Source organism: Colobus angolensis, unplaced genomic scaffold (assembly GCF_000951035.1).
Source record: "Colobus angolensis palliatus isolate OR3802 unplaced genomic scaffold, Cang.pa_1.0 Scaffold88, whole genome shotgun sequence".
NCBI lineage: Eukaryota > Metazoa > Chordata > Mammalia > Primates > Cercopithecidae > Colobus > Colobus angolensis.
In genome coordinates this window covers 4,946,696-4,962,149 of record NW_012122709.1, presented here as the reverse complement: position 1 = coordinate 4,962,149, position 15,454 = coordinate 4,946,696, and the positions used below count along the sequence as shown (strand labels likewise).

General features: G+C 49.6%; 1 protein-coding gene across 5 annotated transcripts in view; it reads right to left on the bottom strand.

Moving 5' to 3' along the window:
- Positions 1–487: 487 nt before the first annotated feature.
- The window catches only part of ACIN1 (apoptotic chromatin condensation inducer 1), a 37,433-nt gene continuing 22,466 nt past the window's right edge, over positions 488–15,454 (bottom strand). For 2 of the 5 annotated variants that reach the window (XM_011930862.1, XM_011930865.1), the window contains 11 exons: positions 10,970–11,111; positions 7,480–7,522; positions 5,532–5,665; positions 5,282–5,434; positions 4,611–4,752; positions 4,203–4,348; positions 3,687–3,794; positions 3,439–3,546; positions 2,890–3,214; positions 2,676–2,776; positions 488–1,391 (listed from right to left, as the gene is read on the bottom strand). In XM_011930862.1, coding sequence (XP_011786252.1) covers positions 1,065–1,391; positions 2,676–2,776; positions 2,890–3,214; positions 3,439–3,546; positions 3,687–3,794; positions 4,203–4,348; positions 4,611–4,752; positions 5,282–5,434; positions 5,532–5,665; positions 7,480–7,522; positions 10,970–11,111 — 1,729 coding nt within the window. In that variant the 3' untranslated portion in view covers positions 488–1,064. Of the gene's footprint in view, positions 1,392–2,675; positions 2,777–2,889; positions 3,215–3,438; positions 3,547–3,686; positions 3,795–4,202; positions 4,349–4,610; positions 4,753–5,281; positions 5,435–5,531; positions 5,666–7,479; positions 7,523–10,969; positions 11,112–12,588; positions 13,042–15,454 lie in introns of those variants that run through there. The other 3 variants (XM_011930867.1, XM_011930866.1, XM_011930863.1) reach the window with 3 other exon arrangements.

Genomic DNA, 15,454 nt, shown 5'->3' with positions numbered 1-15,454 from the left:
CCAGAGAGTCCGAGGCCCGGGCCCAGGGAGCGGTTCGGGGACAGACGCACGACATCGGCGGGAGGGCGGAGGCGGGCAGTAGAGCCCTTTTTGGGAAGCTCGGTTACAGGGGCCAACAGAGCGAGGAGCTGCTGCCCCCCGGCGGCAGTTGTGGGAAACACCAAGGTGGCAGACAGGTGACCAAATCCCTAATTTAACCGTGCACAGGACCATGAACCAGAGGAGAACCCACCCTCCTAGCCCTGCTGGGGTGCCGCCACGGACACAGGTTGCTCCATTTCCCAGTGGGGCCTTCCCAGATGAGCAAGGTCCACAGCTTTGGGCTGGTCAGGGCCAAGGCAGGAGATGGAAAACAGTGGGAAGTTCCTGTTTCAGTAAGCAGGAAGCAGTCAGCCTAAAGGAACACATGGTATGGGAGCAACTCCTACTCCAGGCTACAGATATCCACAGTGTGGCTTAACCTGCCCAACGAAAGCCACTCACACAGTTTAAAACTAAGTCAGATTTTTATTTTTTTTCCATAGACCACATCATTTAATAATAAAAAAAATAAAAATAAAAATTGAACAAAAGGAAAAAGGTGGATATAAAGTGGAACCTGTGGGAGACAAGGGCTGCAGGACAGAAGAGACTGGGAACTGCAGGGGCCCTGGGACTCAGGAGGAGATGCTGATTCAGCTCATAGGTGACCCAGTCCTGGCCCCGGCTGTTCCCAAGAGAAGGCTGTAAGTACCCAGGGAGGTGGTAAGCAGGATGGAGGAAAAATCAGAGGACTAAGGGCACCTGGCTGTTCCCCATCTCTGGCCAACCGCCTCCTTGCCTAACCTAGCTCTTGCCTCTCAGACTTAATGGGAAATGAGAGGGAGGGGAGGGCTGTCCCAAGAGATAGGTTAAGGGGGTGTGTTTGGGGGGAAAGGATGGCCACCGTTCCATTTGGTATGTATGTAGGGTAGGTGGTGTGAAAGACCCTTGGCTCCAGGGTGGTGGAGACTGTGCCTATCCCTCTGTGGCCGTAACCCCCTGGGGCCGAGTGGCTGGTACCTGCAGCTCTAGTGTTTTCCCCGCTAGCGGCGCCCACCCCGGTCCCGCACAGGTGTGCTCCGACTCCGGCTTCTGCTGTGCCGCTTGGTGTCCCTGCGATCCCTTTCCCTGCCTCGTTCTCGGTCCCTTTCCCTATCCCGATCTCGGTCCCCCCTGTCCCGCTCCCTTTCTCTCTCTCTCTCCCTGTCCCTCTCCCGACTGTGCTCCCGACGTTTCTCTCGCTCCAGCTGTCGGTTCCGTTCACGCTCGGCTTCCTTCTCCCGCTCCTTTTGCTCTTCTTCTTCTTGCTCCTTTCGCCGCTTCTCCCGCTCCTTGGCCCGTTCGGCCCGCTCTGCCTCCTTCTGAACGATCTGCAGCCAGGTAGGAAAGGCACAGAGTAGGCAGCTCAGTCCTGGTCACAGCCTCCATTTGTGCCTGGACCCCGCCTCCTAGCTCAGGATCAGCTTTTCAGTTAAGCAGGAAGGGTTTGGGGGTTCAGCAATTGCATCCTGTCTTTCTTAGAGCACCTTTCTCCAAGTTTCAGCCTTTTTTTTTTCCTTCTTGAGACAGAGTCTTACTCTGTTGCCCAGGCTGGAGTGCAGTGGTGCTATCTTGGCTCACTGCAGCCTCTGACTCCCAGGTTCAAACGATTCTCCCGCCTCAGCCTCCCTAGTAGCTGGGATTACAGGTGTCTGCCACCATGCCCCACTAAGTTTTGTTATTTTTAGTAGAGATGGGGTTTCACCATGTTGGCCAGGCTGGTATCAAACTCCTGACCTCAGGTGATCCGCCCACCTCAGCCTCCCAAAGTGCTGGGATTGCAGGCGTGAGCCACCACGCCTGGCCACCATGTTTCAACTTTTACACACATTGACAGGTACTGGCACCACCCATGCCTGTCCCTTGGTGCTTCCCTAGCTCCCTACCATCAGCATAGATGTGAACAAATCTTTTTTGAGTAGCATAAGCCTAAAATTCCTAAAAGGCCCGTTACTAAGAAACTAAATTAAAAATGCAAAAACTCTTAAAAAGCAGGGAAATGAATTTATAAAACACAATTTCTCAGCTAAATAGAGTCAAGTTCTTTTTTTTTTTTATTGTCCAAGACAGAGTTTTGTTCTTGTTGCCCAGGCTGGAGTGCAATGGCACAGTCTCTGCTCACTGCAAGCTCCGCCTCCCGGGTTCAAGCAATTCTCCTCCTCAGCCTCCCAAGAAGCTGGGATTACAGGCACCTGCCACCACGCCTGGCTAATTTTTAGTAGAGACAGGGTTTCCATGTTGGCCAGCCTGGTCTGGAACTCCTGACCTGAGGTGATTCACCCGACTCAGCCTCCCAAAGTGCTCGCATTACAGGCGTGAGCCACCACACACTGCCTAAAATCAAGTTCTAAGAAGCTTGGTTGGCACAGCCAGCTTCCCAGACATCCACAAACCTCAGCTGCTGTGTGTGCCCATCATTACACTCCTTGGTCTGGTTTCTCTATGGTATACCAATTAACTGAAAACTGCCTTTTTGTGATGCTTAGTTTTTCCCCCTTTAGCCTAAAGCTATTAAGTACTTGGGCCAACTCGCTCCCATAGTCACATGAATCTCCCCTCACCCTGACCTCAAGCCTCGCTGCCACTAGGGGCAGGGCACCAAGGAGAGCACTCACCTGGCTGTCAGTTAGTGGGAGCCAATAGATGCATGGAGCTGCCTTGGTCTTTCGGAAAAGGTCATCCAGCAGCTTGGCAGGTGGTTCCTCCTGGGCTTTCTCTGAGGTAGAAAAAAGTGAACCAGATTTGATGCATCTGACCCTCTGTCCCGTCCCATCTGGGTCCCTTTCCCACCTACTAGTGGGTATGCATACCCCATAGCTAAGTACCTACCTTTCTTCTCACTCTTCTTTTCTTTAGACTTTGCGCGTTCCTTGCGGCGGCGGTCACGGGACCTTGATCGGGAACGGGGCCCTTCCCGAACTTTGTCCCGATCCCATTCACGCTCTGATCGAGTCCGCTCCCGCCGCTCCATTTCCCGTTCCCGCTCTGCCCACTGTTCCCGCACTGCCCGTTCCTGCTCCCGCTGCTCTGCCCGGGGGTGCTGTGGTGGCTGGACCGGGGGTGGGGGTGGGGGGTGCAGGGGCCGTGGTATCCCCTGCTCCTCTGTCTTAGTTTCAGAGGGACGGTCCACCAAGAGGCCTCGGTGATAATCCAGCTGTGGGGAGAGGAGGGACAAGGACAGTCAGGATAGAGGTGGTATCACTCCCACTCAAGGAGCCCAGGTACCACTTTGAAGCCCCATGGTACAATTAAAGGAACCAAAGCCAGGGAAGAACAGGAAAGAACAGAATCTCAAGGTCTGGCAGGGATCTCTGCTGAAATCTAGCAGCTAATGGCTTCCCCTGCCTCTCCCCTCCTTCCTCTCCCTAGGTTTCTTACCTCATCTTGCTCAGCATAGTCAGCACAAAGGAATTTGGGATTGGACTGGGGCCATTTGACCCCATGCAGAGCTGTGCGGGTGGCAACAGCTTCCTCTACTGTTGAGTACTGGTGGAGGAAGGGAGAAGATGGAGGGTCACAGTGTGTCTGCAACCCTTCCCACTTGCTGCAACACCCTTAAACCTGCCCACACTGGTCACAAAAGGAAATACATGCCATGACCTATAGAATCAGCTTCTTCCCCTCACCGTTACAAAGCAATGAGATTTGATCTTGTCAATCCAGAAGGCCTCTTCCACCAAGGTTCCTGTGCGCCCCAGCAACTCCTTTAGCTGGCCTAAAGTGAAAGGACGGACCTGCCAATGAAAATAGACTTTCAGAGTCTTGAAGAAGGCAAGACCACCACCCATATAGCCAATTTTTAGATTTCCCAAGCTGCTGTCACAGGACTATAGTTTCAAGGTTTGGGTGAGGGCAGAGAGTTTAGGAACCTTGCAGTACGAATGTGAGAAGAGTGGTGGTGCTTCCCAGCACCGAGACATTGTATATGAGGCCCTCTGCAAGTCCTCAAAACAACCCTGCAGGACGACAGCTTTTCCCCCTCATTTTCAGATGAGTCAATAGGTTAAGTAACTTACTCAAGATCAGTGAGTAACTTAATCTATTGGTAGACCAGTTCAACTATGAGTGGAACCTAAGAAGGGTAAGCCTAAAGCTCAAACTTAACCACTAAGCCAGCTGGGATGCGAGAAACAATGACTTACCAAATTGGAGATATGGACAATGTTGCTAATCTTGCCCCGGGGTGGGGAGGGCACCTGGGCAGTTCGGACTGGGTCATCAATTGTAATGGAAACTCCGGACTTCTGCTGGCTAATGGAACGTCGAGTTAAGGTATCTCCTAAAGTCACTATGAAGAAGACCACAAGAACAGCTTTTGGTAGGAAGCAATACTGGCTTGTTTCACTTTCAATGTAACTATCACGGTTCCCTTTCTTTTATACCAAGCAGCCACTCCTTCATCTAAATGTGTAGAGCACCTATAATCTGCAAAGTACTGTGCTAGGCTAACCTCATCATGGAGATTCAAAGATTAAACAGAGTCAAATCTAGCCCTCAAGCCCTCCTTCATATGTAGGAGAAAGATACGATATACGAAAAGCGTCACTCACCTTTCTTTACTTCATGCTCTGCAGGTGGGGGCAAGGCCACCTCTACTGATACCTGGGGAGGTACAGGAGGTTCTGCTTCAGGTTCCTTCTCTTCTTCCTCTTCTTCCCTCTGCCCATTCTCCTGGCCCTCTGCAGGTACTACCTATCAAGGTGTCAGAGAACAGAGCAGGTCTGTTAAACACCAAACTGGCATATTCTTTTCAGCCTCTGGTTCCCTGGTGAGAGCAGCAGTCAACTTAGCACGTTCCTTCTGCTAGGTGTATTTCATTATCCAGCTCACCTCTACTAGATCCTGGGATTGTTAGTGCCTCAGCTTTGCCTTGAGGAAAACTAAGGCAGAAGTTGGTAAATTTTTTCTGTAGAGCAAAACAGTACTTCAGGTTTTGCAGGCCACATAGTCTGTTTGCAACTACTCAACTCCGGTGACGTTGTAGTGAACAAACAGCCACAGACAAAAGTGAATGAACTGGTGTGGTTGTGTTCCAATAAAACTTTATTTATAACACGTAGCCAGCTGGATTTGGTAGTCTGACCCCTGAAAGTGTCAATCAACCCAACCCTCTGCACAGACAGGAAAGTTCCCTCCAAAGACTTTATCTCAGCTCCTCAGCTGGCTGCTCTGCATCTACTGCTCCCACCTTCCTCCCGACACTGGGGTGCAGAAGCCTTACCTGAGTGACTGTCCGGCATATTTTCAGCCCCTTGTCATGGGTCCCATCATCGCCATTACGCTCTGTCTCATCCTCAGAGATGCGAGAGTCATCAGCATGAAGATCCACAACAGCCTCCTGCCCCGCCAGGGGTTTGATGTCGGGGATGAGGCTCTGGGACACAGATACCCCCCACCCCGTTACACTGGGCCCATGTCTACTCCCACCTTAACAGGTCTCATCCTCCCTTCCCTGGCTCCTCCCACCTCACCTTGAGTGATTCAGTGGTGATACTGATGGAAGGTTTCTTCTGTGTGGTGGCTGTGCTGGCTCCCCAACGTCGTTTCCGACCAGGCTGGCCCCCCTCTGTGTCACTGTTTCCAGCTGGCACCCCCTTGGTAGCTGCTGTCCCCAAGAAATAGACCCAACAGTTAGATGGTCTCAGGACCTCTGCTAGTTCAAACCATAATACCTACAGGTTACCTCTGGCTGGAGTGTTGGAAGTTAAAGAAATCAGTGTGTGGGTGTGGTGACTCACGCATGTAATCCCAACACTTTGGGAGGCTGAGGCGGGTGGATCATGAGGTCAGGAGACCAGCCTAACCAACATAGTAAAATCCCATCTCTACCAAAAATACAAAAATTAGCCGGGCGTTGTGGTGCACGCCTGTAATCTCAGCTACTCAGGGTGCTGAGGCAGGAGAATTGCTTGAACCTGGGAGGTGGAGGTTGCAGTGAGCTGAGATCGTGCCACTGACTGCACTCCAGCGTGGCAACAGAGCAAGCCTCCATCTCAAAGAAAATTAAAAAAAAAAAAAAAAAAAAGAAATCATATTTGGGAACTGGCAAACCATGGCTTCAGACTGAACACTAAAAGGGCTGAGGTCCCTTCCTGATAGAAACTACTGATCTAAGGCCGGGCGCGGTGGCTCAAGCCTGTAATCCCAGCACTTTGGGAGGCCGAGACGGGCGGATCACGAGGTCAGGAGATTGAGACCATCCTGCCTAATACGGTGAAACCCTGTCTCTACTAAAAAATACAAAAATCTAGCCGGGCGAGGTGGCGGGCGCCTGTAGTCCCAGCTACTCGGGAGGCTGAGGCAGGAGAATGGCGTGAACCCGGCAGGCGGAGCTTGCAGTGAGCTGAGATCCGGCCACAGTACTCCAGCCTGGGCGACAGAGCGAGACTCCGCCTAAAAAAAAAAAAAACTACTGATCTAAAAGCAGTAAGGGAGGGGTAGCTAGTGTGATGAGCTGTTTAAACTTTTAATGGTAGACAGTAATATCTTAAGTAGTGTGGAAGAAAAACTGAGAGGATGTGAATGCAGAAGAAACAAGAACACCACGTGATACTAACATCTAAGCAAAACTAAGATCATGATGGGATCTGGTCTTCCTTTAATTTTCACACCACTGATTGATATTTAAGTTATAAACATCTATTATACTTTTGTAATCTAGAGTTCCTCATTGGGGAAAATGTTAAAATTGTTACTGTTTGAGGTGTGGGGCACTTTCATTTCCTCCGGTGCTCTCTTAGAATAACCCATAAACAAGGTCAAGCGCGATGGCTCACGCCTGTAATCCCAACACTTTGGGAGACCGAGGCAGGCAGATCACGAGGTCAGGAGTTCAAGACCAGCCTGGCCAACACGATGAAATCCCATCTCTATTAAAAATACAAAAATTAGTTGGGCATGGTGGCACGTGCCTCTAATCCCAGCTACTCAGGAAGGTGAGGAGAACTGCTTGAACTGGGACCCGGGAGGCGGAGGTTGCAGTGAGCCAAGATTGCACCACTGCACTCCAGCCTAGACTACTACAGAGGAAGACTCCGTCTCAAAAACAACAACAACAAAAAAACTCAGAATAATTCATAAACTGCTAAGCATTACATAGGAGTCCTTGAAACTCATTCGTTGTTGAGTATTCAGGTATCTGAAACAATAAATGCCTCTAAGGCTAAATGGGACATGGTCTCAGACACCTCACAGTATATCTCATTAAAATGTGACTGGAGAAATACGATGGGGATTGTCTCAAGCTTTGAATTTCAAAACGAAACCCTACGTAGGAAAGGATTCAGATTTGCTAGGCACAAGGGGTGGGGCAGGAGGGAGCGACCCAAGAATGCCACTGAGAATGAAAATCTGCTTCTCAATGAATGCTGATTTTTATGGTATTCCTGACTTTTATCAGGGACTTGGGGCTAGACTTACAGACAACGGAGATCTTCCTCTTGAATGATTTGGGCAGCGAGCTCTGTATAAAGAAGAAAAAGGGAAAAAAAGAGAAAGAGAGACACCCCACAGAGAGGGGGGAAGGAGGTTAGATGGGGTAGTCTTAGCATAGCCTCCAAAGACACAGAGAGAGTGAGAGAGAGAGACAGAGATAGACACGGAGACAGACAGAGACCAAAACAGAAGCGGCAAACGGCAAAAACGAAGCAGAATCAATGCAAGTTAGAGAAAAAAAAAAAAAACTAAACATCAGAGCAGGGAAAAGTCATCTACTCCGTATCACACCTGTGTATTAGCTTAACCAGAAATAAGCTGGAAGAGGAATTCAGTGGCCTCTCAGCCCCTCACAGATGTTGGTCATGCCCTCTCTTTCACTGTGAGTCGAGAGGACACCAAGCCAAACAAACTGTGCCCCAAGCTGGGTCATCTAGTCCTCCCGCTTCCTTGCTAACTGGAGGAAACAAGGAAAACCAACTTTGGATGGCAACTTCAACAAGGTAACCCTCCTTTCTTCAATGGCCAGACTGATGCCCAATGACAATGGCTTTGAGATGCCTGGACAGCAGACCGTCATGTCAGGGCTGCCCAGACCCCCACCACACTGTGGAAAAGGGCAGCACTAGACCCACTAGAGATGAGGCTCTTGAGCCAAGTGCTAGCAAAAAGAACTTAAAGGTGTCTTTGGCAAAGGAGGTTTTTATGAAGGGCAGACCGTCCCCAAGGAGATTCTTAAGACTTTCCAGCCACCTCAGGGAGCCTCAGCAGAGTCTTAGTGTTTCCTCTGCAACCAGGGCTCAAGCCTTAGAGGCCCTGCCAAGGACCAGAAGACATCTTTGGGACAAGTTTCTACCCCAAACACTCTGGGTGAATGACGAAAGACTATGGGGGGGGGGGAAGCAAGAGAAAAAGGGAATAGAGTATTTTTCAATGTAGGTGCTTATTTCTGGAAAAACTAAGACCTCTCTACCACTCTTCTAAAGGGTAGGGCAGAAACCTCATGATGAAATCCCTTTCCCATCCACCCCCGCCCCCAGCCCCGTTTGTGTCGTCTAACCAAGTCTCCTTGGTCTCTGTTAAGGGCCAGCCTGACCCCTAGCTGGGCCGCTCTCGATGGGTAAGTTAGTGAGGAGGAAAAAAAAAAAAAAAAGTCTTAATTAAAACAGGAAAAACATGAACCAAATAAATAAATAAATCAGAAAAAATAAAGATATAGAAAAAAATAAAATAAAATATTAAAAAAAGAAGAAGAAAATAAAGAAGAAAATAAACTAGGAATATGACAAATGTTCCAGGTACCATCTCACACCTGGGATCTTCAGTTCAGCCAATCGCACCTCACTGTGTACTGTATCTAGTCAACCGCCGGTCCAATCAGAATGAGCCCTCCCTGCTAGGCGCTGTGCAATTGGTGGGGGGTTGGGTTGGCAAAAAAGGTGGGCGCACGGCGTGGTAGTCAGCACGGCACTGCCAGAGTCCTCCCAGGGGCGCAGGGGGGGCGGGAGGGAAACGTGTGGGGGGACGCTGCCCAGTTTCCATGATGTCAAGACAGTTCACTGGCGGTGGCCAGGCTCAGCGAGGGATAGAGGGGGGAAAGGGGCAGAGACATCAGTCCTGGCCCTGTAGGGACATCATCTTGCAGTCCCTGATGAGATGGCCTGTGAGTAGCAGGAATGATCCTTGCCTTTTATCGTGAGAGGCAGGCAGGACCCTATGTCCACCAGTGGCAAGCTGCAGCAATACCACCACCCAATACTTGGAATCCAGGTGATGACTCCAGAGTCCCTTTCTCCTCTGCCTGTAACTGGGGAGGGGGTCCTCTCACCGAGTGGGATCATGGAGCCTCTGATGAAGGTAGCCTGGGGATAGTAGGTGAATATCCCCCGGACCTGGCACACATTCAGCAGCAAGGTCAGAATACTTCTCTTCGGAGAGTTGTGGCTGGCATCTCCTCAGGGACTCCAGCTGAGACAGTGGTTCCAGTCAGGTGGATGAAATGAGTCCCTGCCTCCAGGGATGGAGGAGAAGTTGGAGCAACCAACATGCTGCCCTTCACCATGGACAACAGGGACCAAAGGAAAGTCCATCTGATGAGCAAGTGGTGATACATGGGCTGGGCTGTCATCAGCATTAAATCCCCAGGGGCTCAGACCCTAGACTCCTCTGCACGGTTCCTAGTCGTCACAGCTTAAGTAGAGGGTCCCACTCAGTGTTTTACAGCATGGCACTGCGATCACAAACTTTAGGAGGTCTTGGTGCCCTAGACGGGGATCCCAACAGTCTGCAGCAAACAAGGCAACCCACAGTCCTCAAAAGGGCAAGGGCATGTGGGCAGGCGCCCCAGCACTGGCACAAGCTCTTCTTGGGGTGTCCCAAGTAGGGAGATGATGCAAGTCCACCCCTTTCCAAATGTTTTTTGCTTGCTCAATACAAGTCTCTCCAGAACAGTGTTCTTCTTGGCCCCCTGATGTAAGCAAGACAGGGAGGCAAAAGGGGGCCCATCACAGGAGCCCATATACATGCCCCCCTCTGGCCAAGACACCTGGATAGCAGACTTGGCTCTGATTGGGCAGCTCAGTAGCAGCGGGTGGGTCCAGAGGAAGAGGCGGCATCAGCGATTGGCCAGTTGGGCAGGGTTATATTTTACGGGCGGATTACCGTACATGAGGTACTTGGACAAAGTTTTACGGGGAAGAAGGACCTTGTAATAAATAATATTCTGCACATCAAATCACTTTCACCGGCCCCCACCCCCGCAACACACACCAGAAAAAGGCTACACACACAACAGTCCCTCCCACCCTGTTACCCCGCTCCTAAACCCAGCTCATTCTTTCTCAATTACTTTAAGAGCCAAGAAGACTTCGCTGGCTCTGATGGGGGAAGCCCCCTGAATTGGGTGCAGGACACAAGATAACATATGCCAAAAAAGGAGGTAGAGGGGTCAAGGATAACTGAGAAGGGGCCTTCTGGATCACAAGTGCTGGCTTCTAAATAGCTACATCTCTGCAATGAGACCACTGGGGGGCAGAGGAGGAACAAAAATTTCTCAGCATGGCTGGTCTTGTGAGAACCATCAATGTCCACTAGATGGCGTTGGGCTCCATCAGGCTTTTAAAAAGGAGGGAAAGCTAAAGGAGTTACCACCAGAAGCTTGGGAAGACAGCAGGAAAAGCTGAACATAAATCTTAGATAAAGGGCCACTATCAGACTTTCCAGTTCGTTACAAACGTCTAGAATCTGGGCACTACTTCCCCAACAAGGAAAGGAAAATGAATGAGCCCTGTCCCCATCACAAGAGGTCTCCCTTGCTAAACCAGCGAATTCTCCCTTGGCCCTATTCTGATCCAAGTCCCTGCCTCATCCTTCCTTTAAGTTAACCCACTGTGTAAAACGGATCACTAGAGTGGTCTACTCTTTCCCTTAGGTCCATTCCTGCCCACCCACCCCAACAGGTGGCTTGGATGTTTACCTCTTTCTTCTCCTCATCTTCAACACTGCCCTCCGGGCGGTCATCATTGCTGACTTGGTCTGCAATAGGCATAGGAGGTTCTGGAACATCATTTTCAGGTCTGTTTTCACTTGTGTCCATGGTCACTTCCTCCTTCTCCTCACTGACAGGAGGGGGGGGAGTGGTGGTGGTGGGGCACAGAAAAGAACCAAGGGGGAAGAGAGAGCAAGATGTTAGTTACTGGGTCAGGAAACCCCCATGCCTCCTCACTTGGGTGGGATTAGGAGGGCTGCTTTTCTGATCAAGGTTAGAGACCTTGTCCCAATGGGAAAAGTGGGAAACAGATTTTCCTTGGGGAAAGAGCGTGGATCACAGCAACCACATCCACCCATTGCCCAGATGAGTTAAAGTTGTCATTTGTGGGGTTAGGACTGCAACTATTCTCAGGTAATAACTCACCAGAGTACTCTTATATGAAGGGAGAAAAACCCTCCTCTGAAAATAGTCCCACAAAAGTGACTGATTTACCCACAACCCTGTGGCCTCAGTCTCTGGCCACAGGCACCTTTACATAGCAAAATTGCATAAAAAACGAAGGGAAGCCCGAGTCCCTTAAAAAGACAAGAAAGAATGGCCACGGCTTTGGCAAAAAAGCCTGACCTGTGTTTAATCAACTGCTTAATAAGTAAAGGCCTGCTGACCCTCAGGATCTGGAGACACCAGCATGGAGAAAATGGTGGGGGTGGGGGTGGGGGCTGCAGGGAAGCAGGCCTGGTGAAGGTTCAAGCTTCAAGGACCCTCTCATTCAAAAGGAAAAATTAAAACTGCTGAATTGAGTATGAGAGCTCAGAGAAGATTAGGGCCACTTTTACCTGCTCAGAGGTGTAGAAACTGTTCCTACATTCGGCTTTCACCCAGTTTCTCCCACTCCCTCATTCCAACTTCCAAGAGATAAAGAGAGCAGGCCTCCTAGTCAGGACACACCCTCCCCCACACAGGCAGCTTCCCCCACGAACACCAAACCCACTCTCCCACTCTTAATCTCTCAAGTTAGCTCCCATTTCAGGCAAAGAATGCCAGAGATTCACTTCAGATAAACTATCTTTCCACCTTTGATTTCTGTCTTCATCTCCAACGTCTACGTCAAATCTCACCCCCTCTACCACCCAAACACCAAGCAAAAAAAATCAAAGATGATCAGAGGCCTAAGGCTCAGGAAGAGGGGAAACCAAGCCTCCCAGGCCGATAATCACCACCAGAAAAGTCAGCATTCCCAACAGGCTGACTGACACTCAGAGGTCAGAAGAACCTCCCTAGAGCAGTCAAGGAGGGATGCACTAGGGGGTTAGGGGGAGGGGAAAATCGGAACTGGGCCCCCAGCTAACAGGCCCCCACAGAAACACGAGATTGAACTGCTTATATCTAGAGAAAAGACTTATACAAAAAAAAATATCTATTTCCCATACAGAAAGGGCAAATGGGGCCAATTAGAAACTGGGCAGGAAGGACAAAGGGGGAAAGCAGAATGACTGAAAACAAACCAAAACGCAAGACGGAATGAAAGCCATGAGGAAGAGAAGGAAGATGAGGCGAGCTAGAGCGGTGGGGAAAAGGCATACATGGAAATGTGAAGCTCTCACCCTTCTTTGCTTTCTGATAACATGATTTTTTTTCTCCCCCTGGAAGTGCTGTTTATCCCTTTCTGGAATGGAAGAAATAACAAAAACCAAACAAAAAAAATCCTAAAAAAAATAAAGAAAAAAAAAGCACACCTTCCTTGTCCCAAGATCCCACCACCTCCTCCCCAGCCACCCGATCCAGAGAGAGAAAATTAAGATGTAGCAACCGGGGATCCAAAAAATGGTAAATGGAAGGGGAGGTGGTGGTGGTGGTGGTGCGGGGAGGCTAAAACAGATCTGGCTTTTAAGAGATAAGCGTTAAGTCCTCACGGCAAACCCCGAGTTCAGCTGGATTGGTCTCTCTGGAGAAGGAGGAAGAGGGCCAGGCTGCTGGTAGTGGCTGGCTCTATTGTACTGGCGGAGCGGCAGCGATCAGCCGGAGACATGCAGGGGAGCCATCTTGCCACTTACCCAGCAGCCCGTGTGTGCGGATGGGGGAGGGCCTTGCTGCAGCAGGGGAGGGGAAAGAAAAGAGGGAGGGAGCTGAGTGAGCAAGGTTCTTATCCTTTGGCAGGCCACAGGGAGCTGACTGCCGGCTCCAGAGGCCTGGCCTTCTTTTCTCAGGTTACAGCAGCTACAGAGGCTTAACCCCCGAGGGCAGGGGTGCTCCCTCCTGGTCTTCCCAGGGGGCAGGGGAGGGGGCTGGCTGTAGGACATGTAAAGTTACAGCTGCTTGATTGGAAGATTCCAGAGAATAGAAGGCAGGCAAACAGCAGAGGTCGGAGTGAAAAAGGATTAAATAAAAGAACGATAAAACCCAAGTTGAAAAGTGATTAAAGAAGGATGGTAATTAAAGCTGGATACAGGGTGGGGCATGAGCAATGTTTTATGTGCCTACCACCCTCTATCCAGTAATCTAGGCATGGAACACTGAAACCAGACCAACCAGTCAGATGCTGCAGGTAGGGAGGTGGGATGGGAATTGTCACTATCCAATCACTACAGTAACTGGCTGCTCACCCCAGCAATGACCACGTGTTACTACTCCAACTTGTCCTTTTCCCAGGGATGGCGGAGGGAAGTGGATAAGCAGGGAGAGTTCTTTTTTCAATTACCAGTAGAAGCGGGGCAGGGGGTGGTGTCTCTGAAGAGATGACAGACAACTTTGTTTTATAGAGTCTTTAATAAGGTCACCCTGCCCCAGGGTCCACTGGGGCCAGAAAAAGAAAGGATAAACAGGGCAAGGGGACCTTGGGTAGCTGAAGCTTGAAGGCCACTTCTTGAAGCAAGGGCTCCAAGGTGAGGCTCTAAAGCAGATAAGACAGTGAAGTGAGAGTGCTGCTGTAACAAGCGGGGGAGATCAGCTGGGCAGAAAGCGATTGGGAACTAAGCAGAAAATATTCACCATGGGAATCTTCACTAGACCAAAGTGGGTAACATGCTAATAATTCAAAAAGTGCTCAGTAGATACTCAAAATGCTTATTTGTTGACTGCAGAGATGTTCCTTTTGTATATCGTAGTGGCAGAAGTTTACACTAAGACAAACTTCTGAGAACCAAAGCTCAGTGTCTTGTGTAACATTTGAGCTTTTAGCTAGGAATGAAATTTTCTCCCGGCTGCTTAAAATCTTACACTTAGAATGCCAGCTGCATGCTAAAGTGGCCATATTTATACATTACTTTAAATGTTTCCTTTCACATAGTAGTCCCTGTCTGCTCAGGGTACGAGTGAAGCCTTTGGAGTCAAGACTGGCCAGCCCCCCACTCTTTTGAAAGTTGTGTGATAGTAGGCAAGTTCCTGGTTCTGTGTATCTGTTTTGTAATCTGCAAAGTGGGCATAATAACAATACCTATTTCATGGAACAGTGTAACAAATGTTAGCTCCTAAGAGTCTGGCTTGGAGGACACCCCAAGTGAAGGTACAGATATATGTAAAATACATGCACACTCAATAGGCCATTATCTCATTTGATGCCACCTCTGGGGCTTTGAGTTTCCTCAAAAGAGTAGACTGCTTGTTCTCTGAGGCAAAGCCATTCGGTGACTGGCATGACAGGTTTTCAGCAATGCCCTTATCACTCTGTACAATAACTGCTACTTTACCTGCCCCCCATCTCTACCTTGCATAATTCCTCAAGGGTAGGGATTGCATCTCTTGGCCCCCTAGCCTAGGGCTTAACACAAAGTAATGTTCCCTAACTATTTCTGAATTAGGGTGTCACTGTGGGTACCAAGTGGACACCTACTAAATGTTCGCTAATCTGAAAGTTTTCTTTTTGAAAAAAAATTTTTTTGGCTGGGCGTGGTGGCTTACGCCTGTAATCCCAGCACTTTGGGATTTGGGAGGCTGAGGTGGGTGGATCACCAGCCTGACCAACATGGAGAAACCGTCTCTACTAAAAATACAAAATTAGTGAGGCGTGGCAGCGCATGCCTGTAAATCCCAGCTACTCGGGAGGCTGAAGCAGGAGAATCGCTTGAACCCAGGACGCAGAGGTTGTGGTGAGCTGAGATCGTGCCATTACACTCCAGCCTGGGCAACAAGAGCAAAACTCCGTCTCAAAAAAAAGAAAAAAAAAATTTAATAGAATCCCCCAAAGAATGTTACACCACAGAAAATGCTACCTTCAGCCATCCTCAAATAAAATGCTCTGTTTATCCACTGTCCTAAAATACTCTCAGCTGCTAATATGCCTCTCCAGAAGTGGCTGATTTTGAGAGATTTTGTTATTGAAAATTCCTTTTTTTTTGAGACAGAGTCTCACTCTGTCACCCAGGCTAGAGTGCAGTGGAATGATCTCGGCTCACTGCAAGCTCCGCCTCCCGGGTTCACGCCATTCTCCTGCCTCAGCCTCCTGAGTAGCTGGGACTACAGGTGCCCGCCACC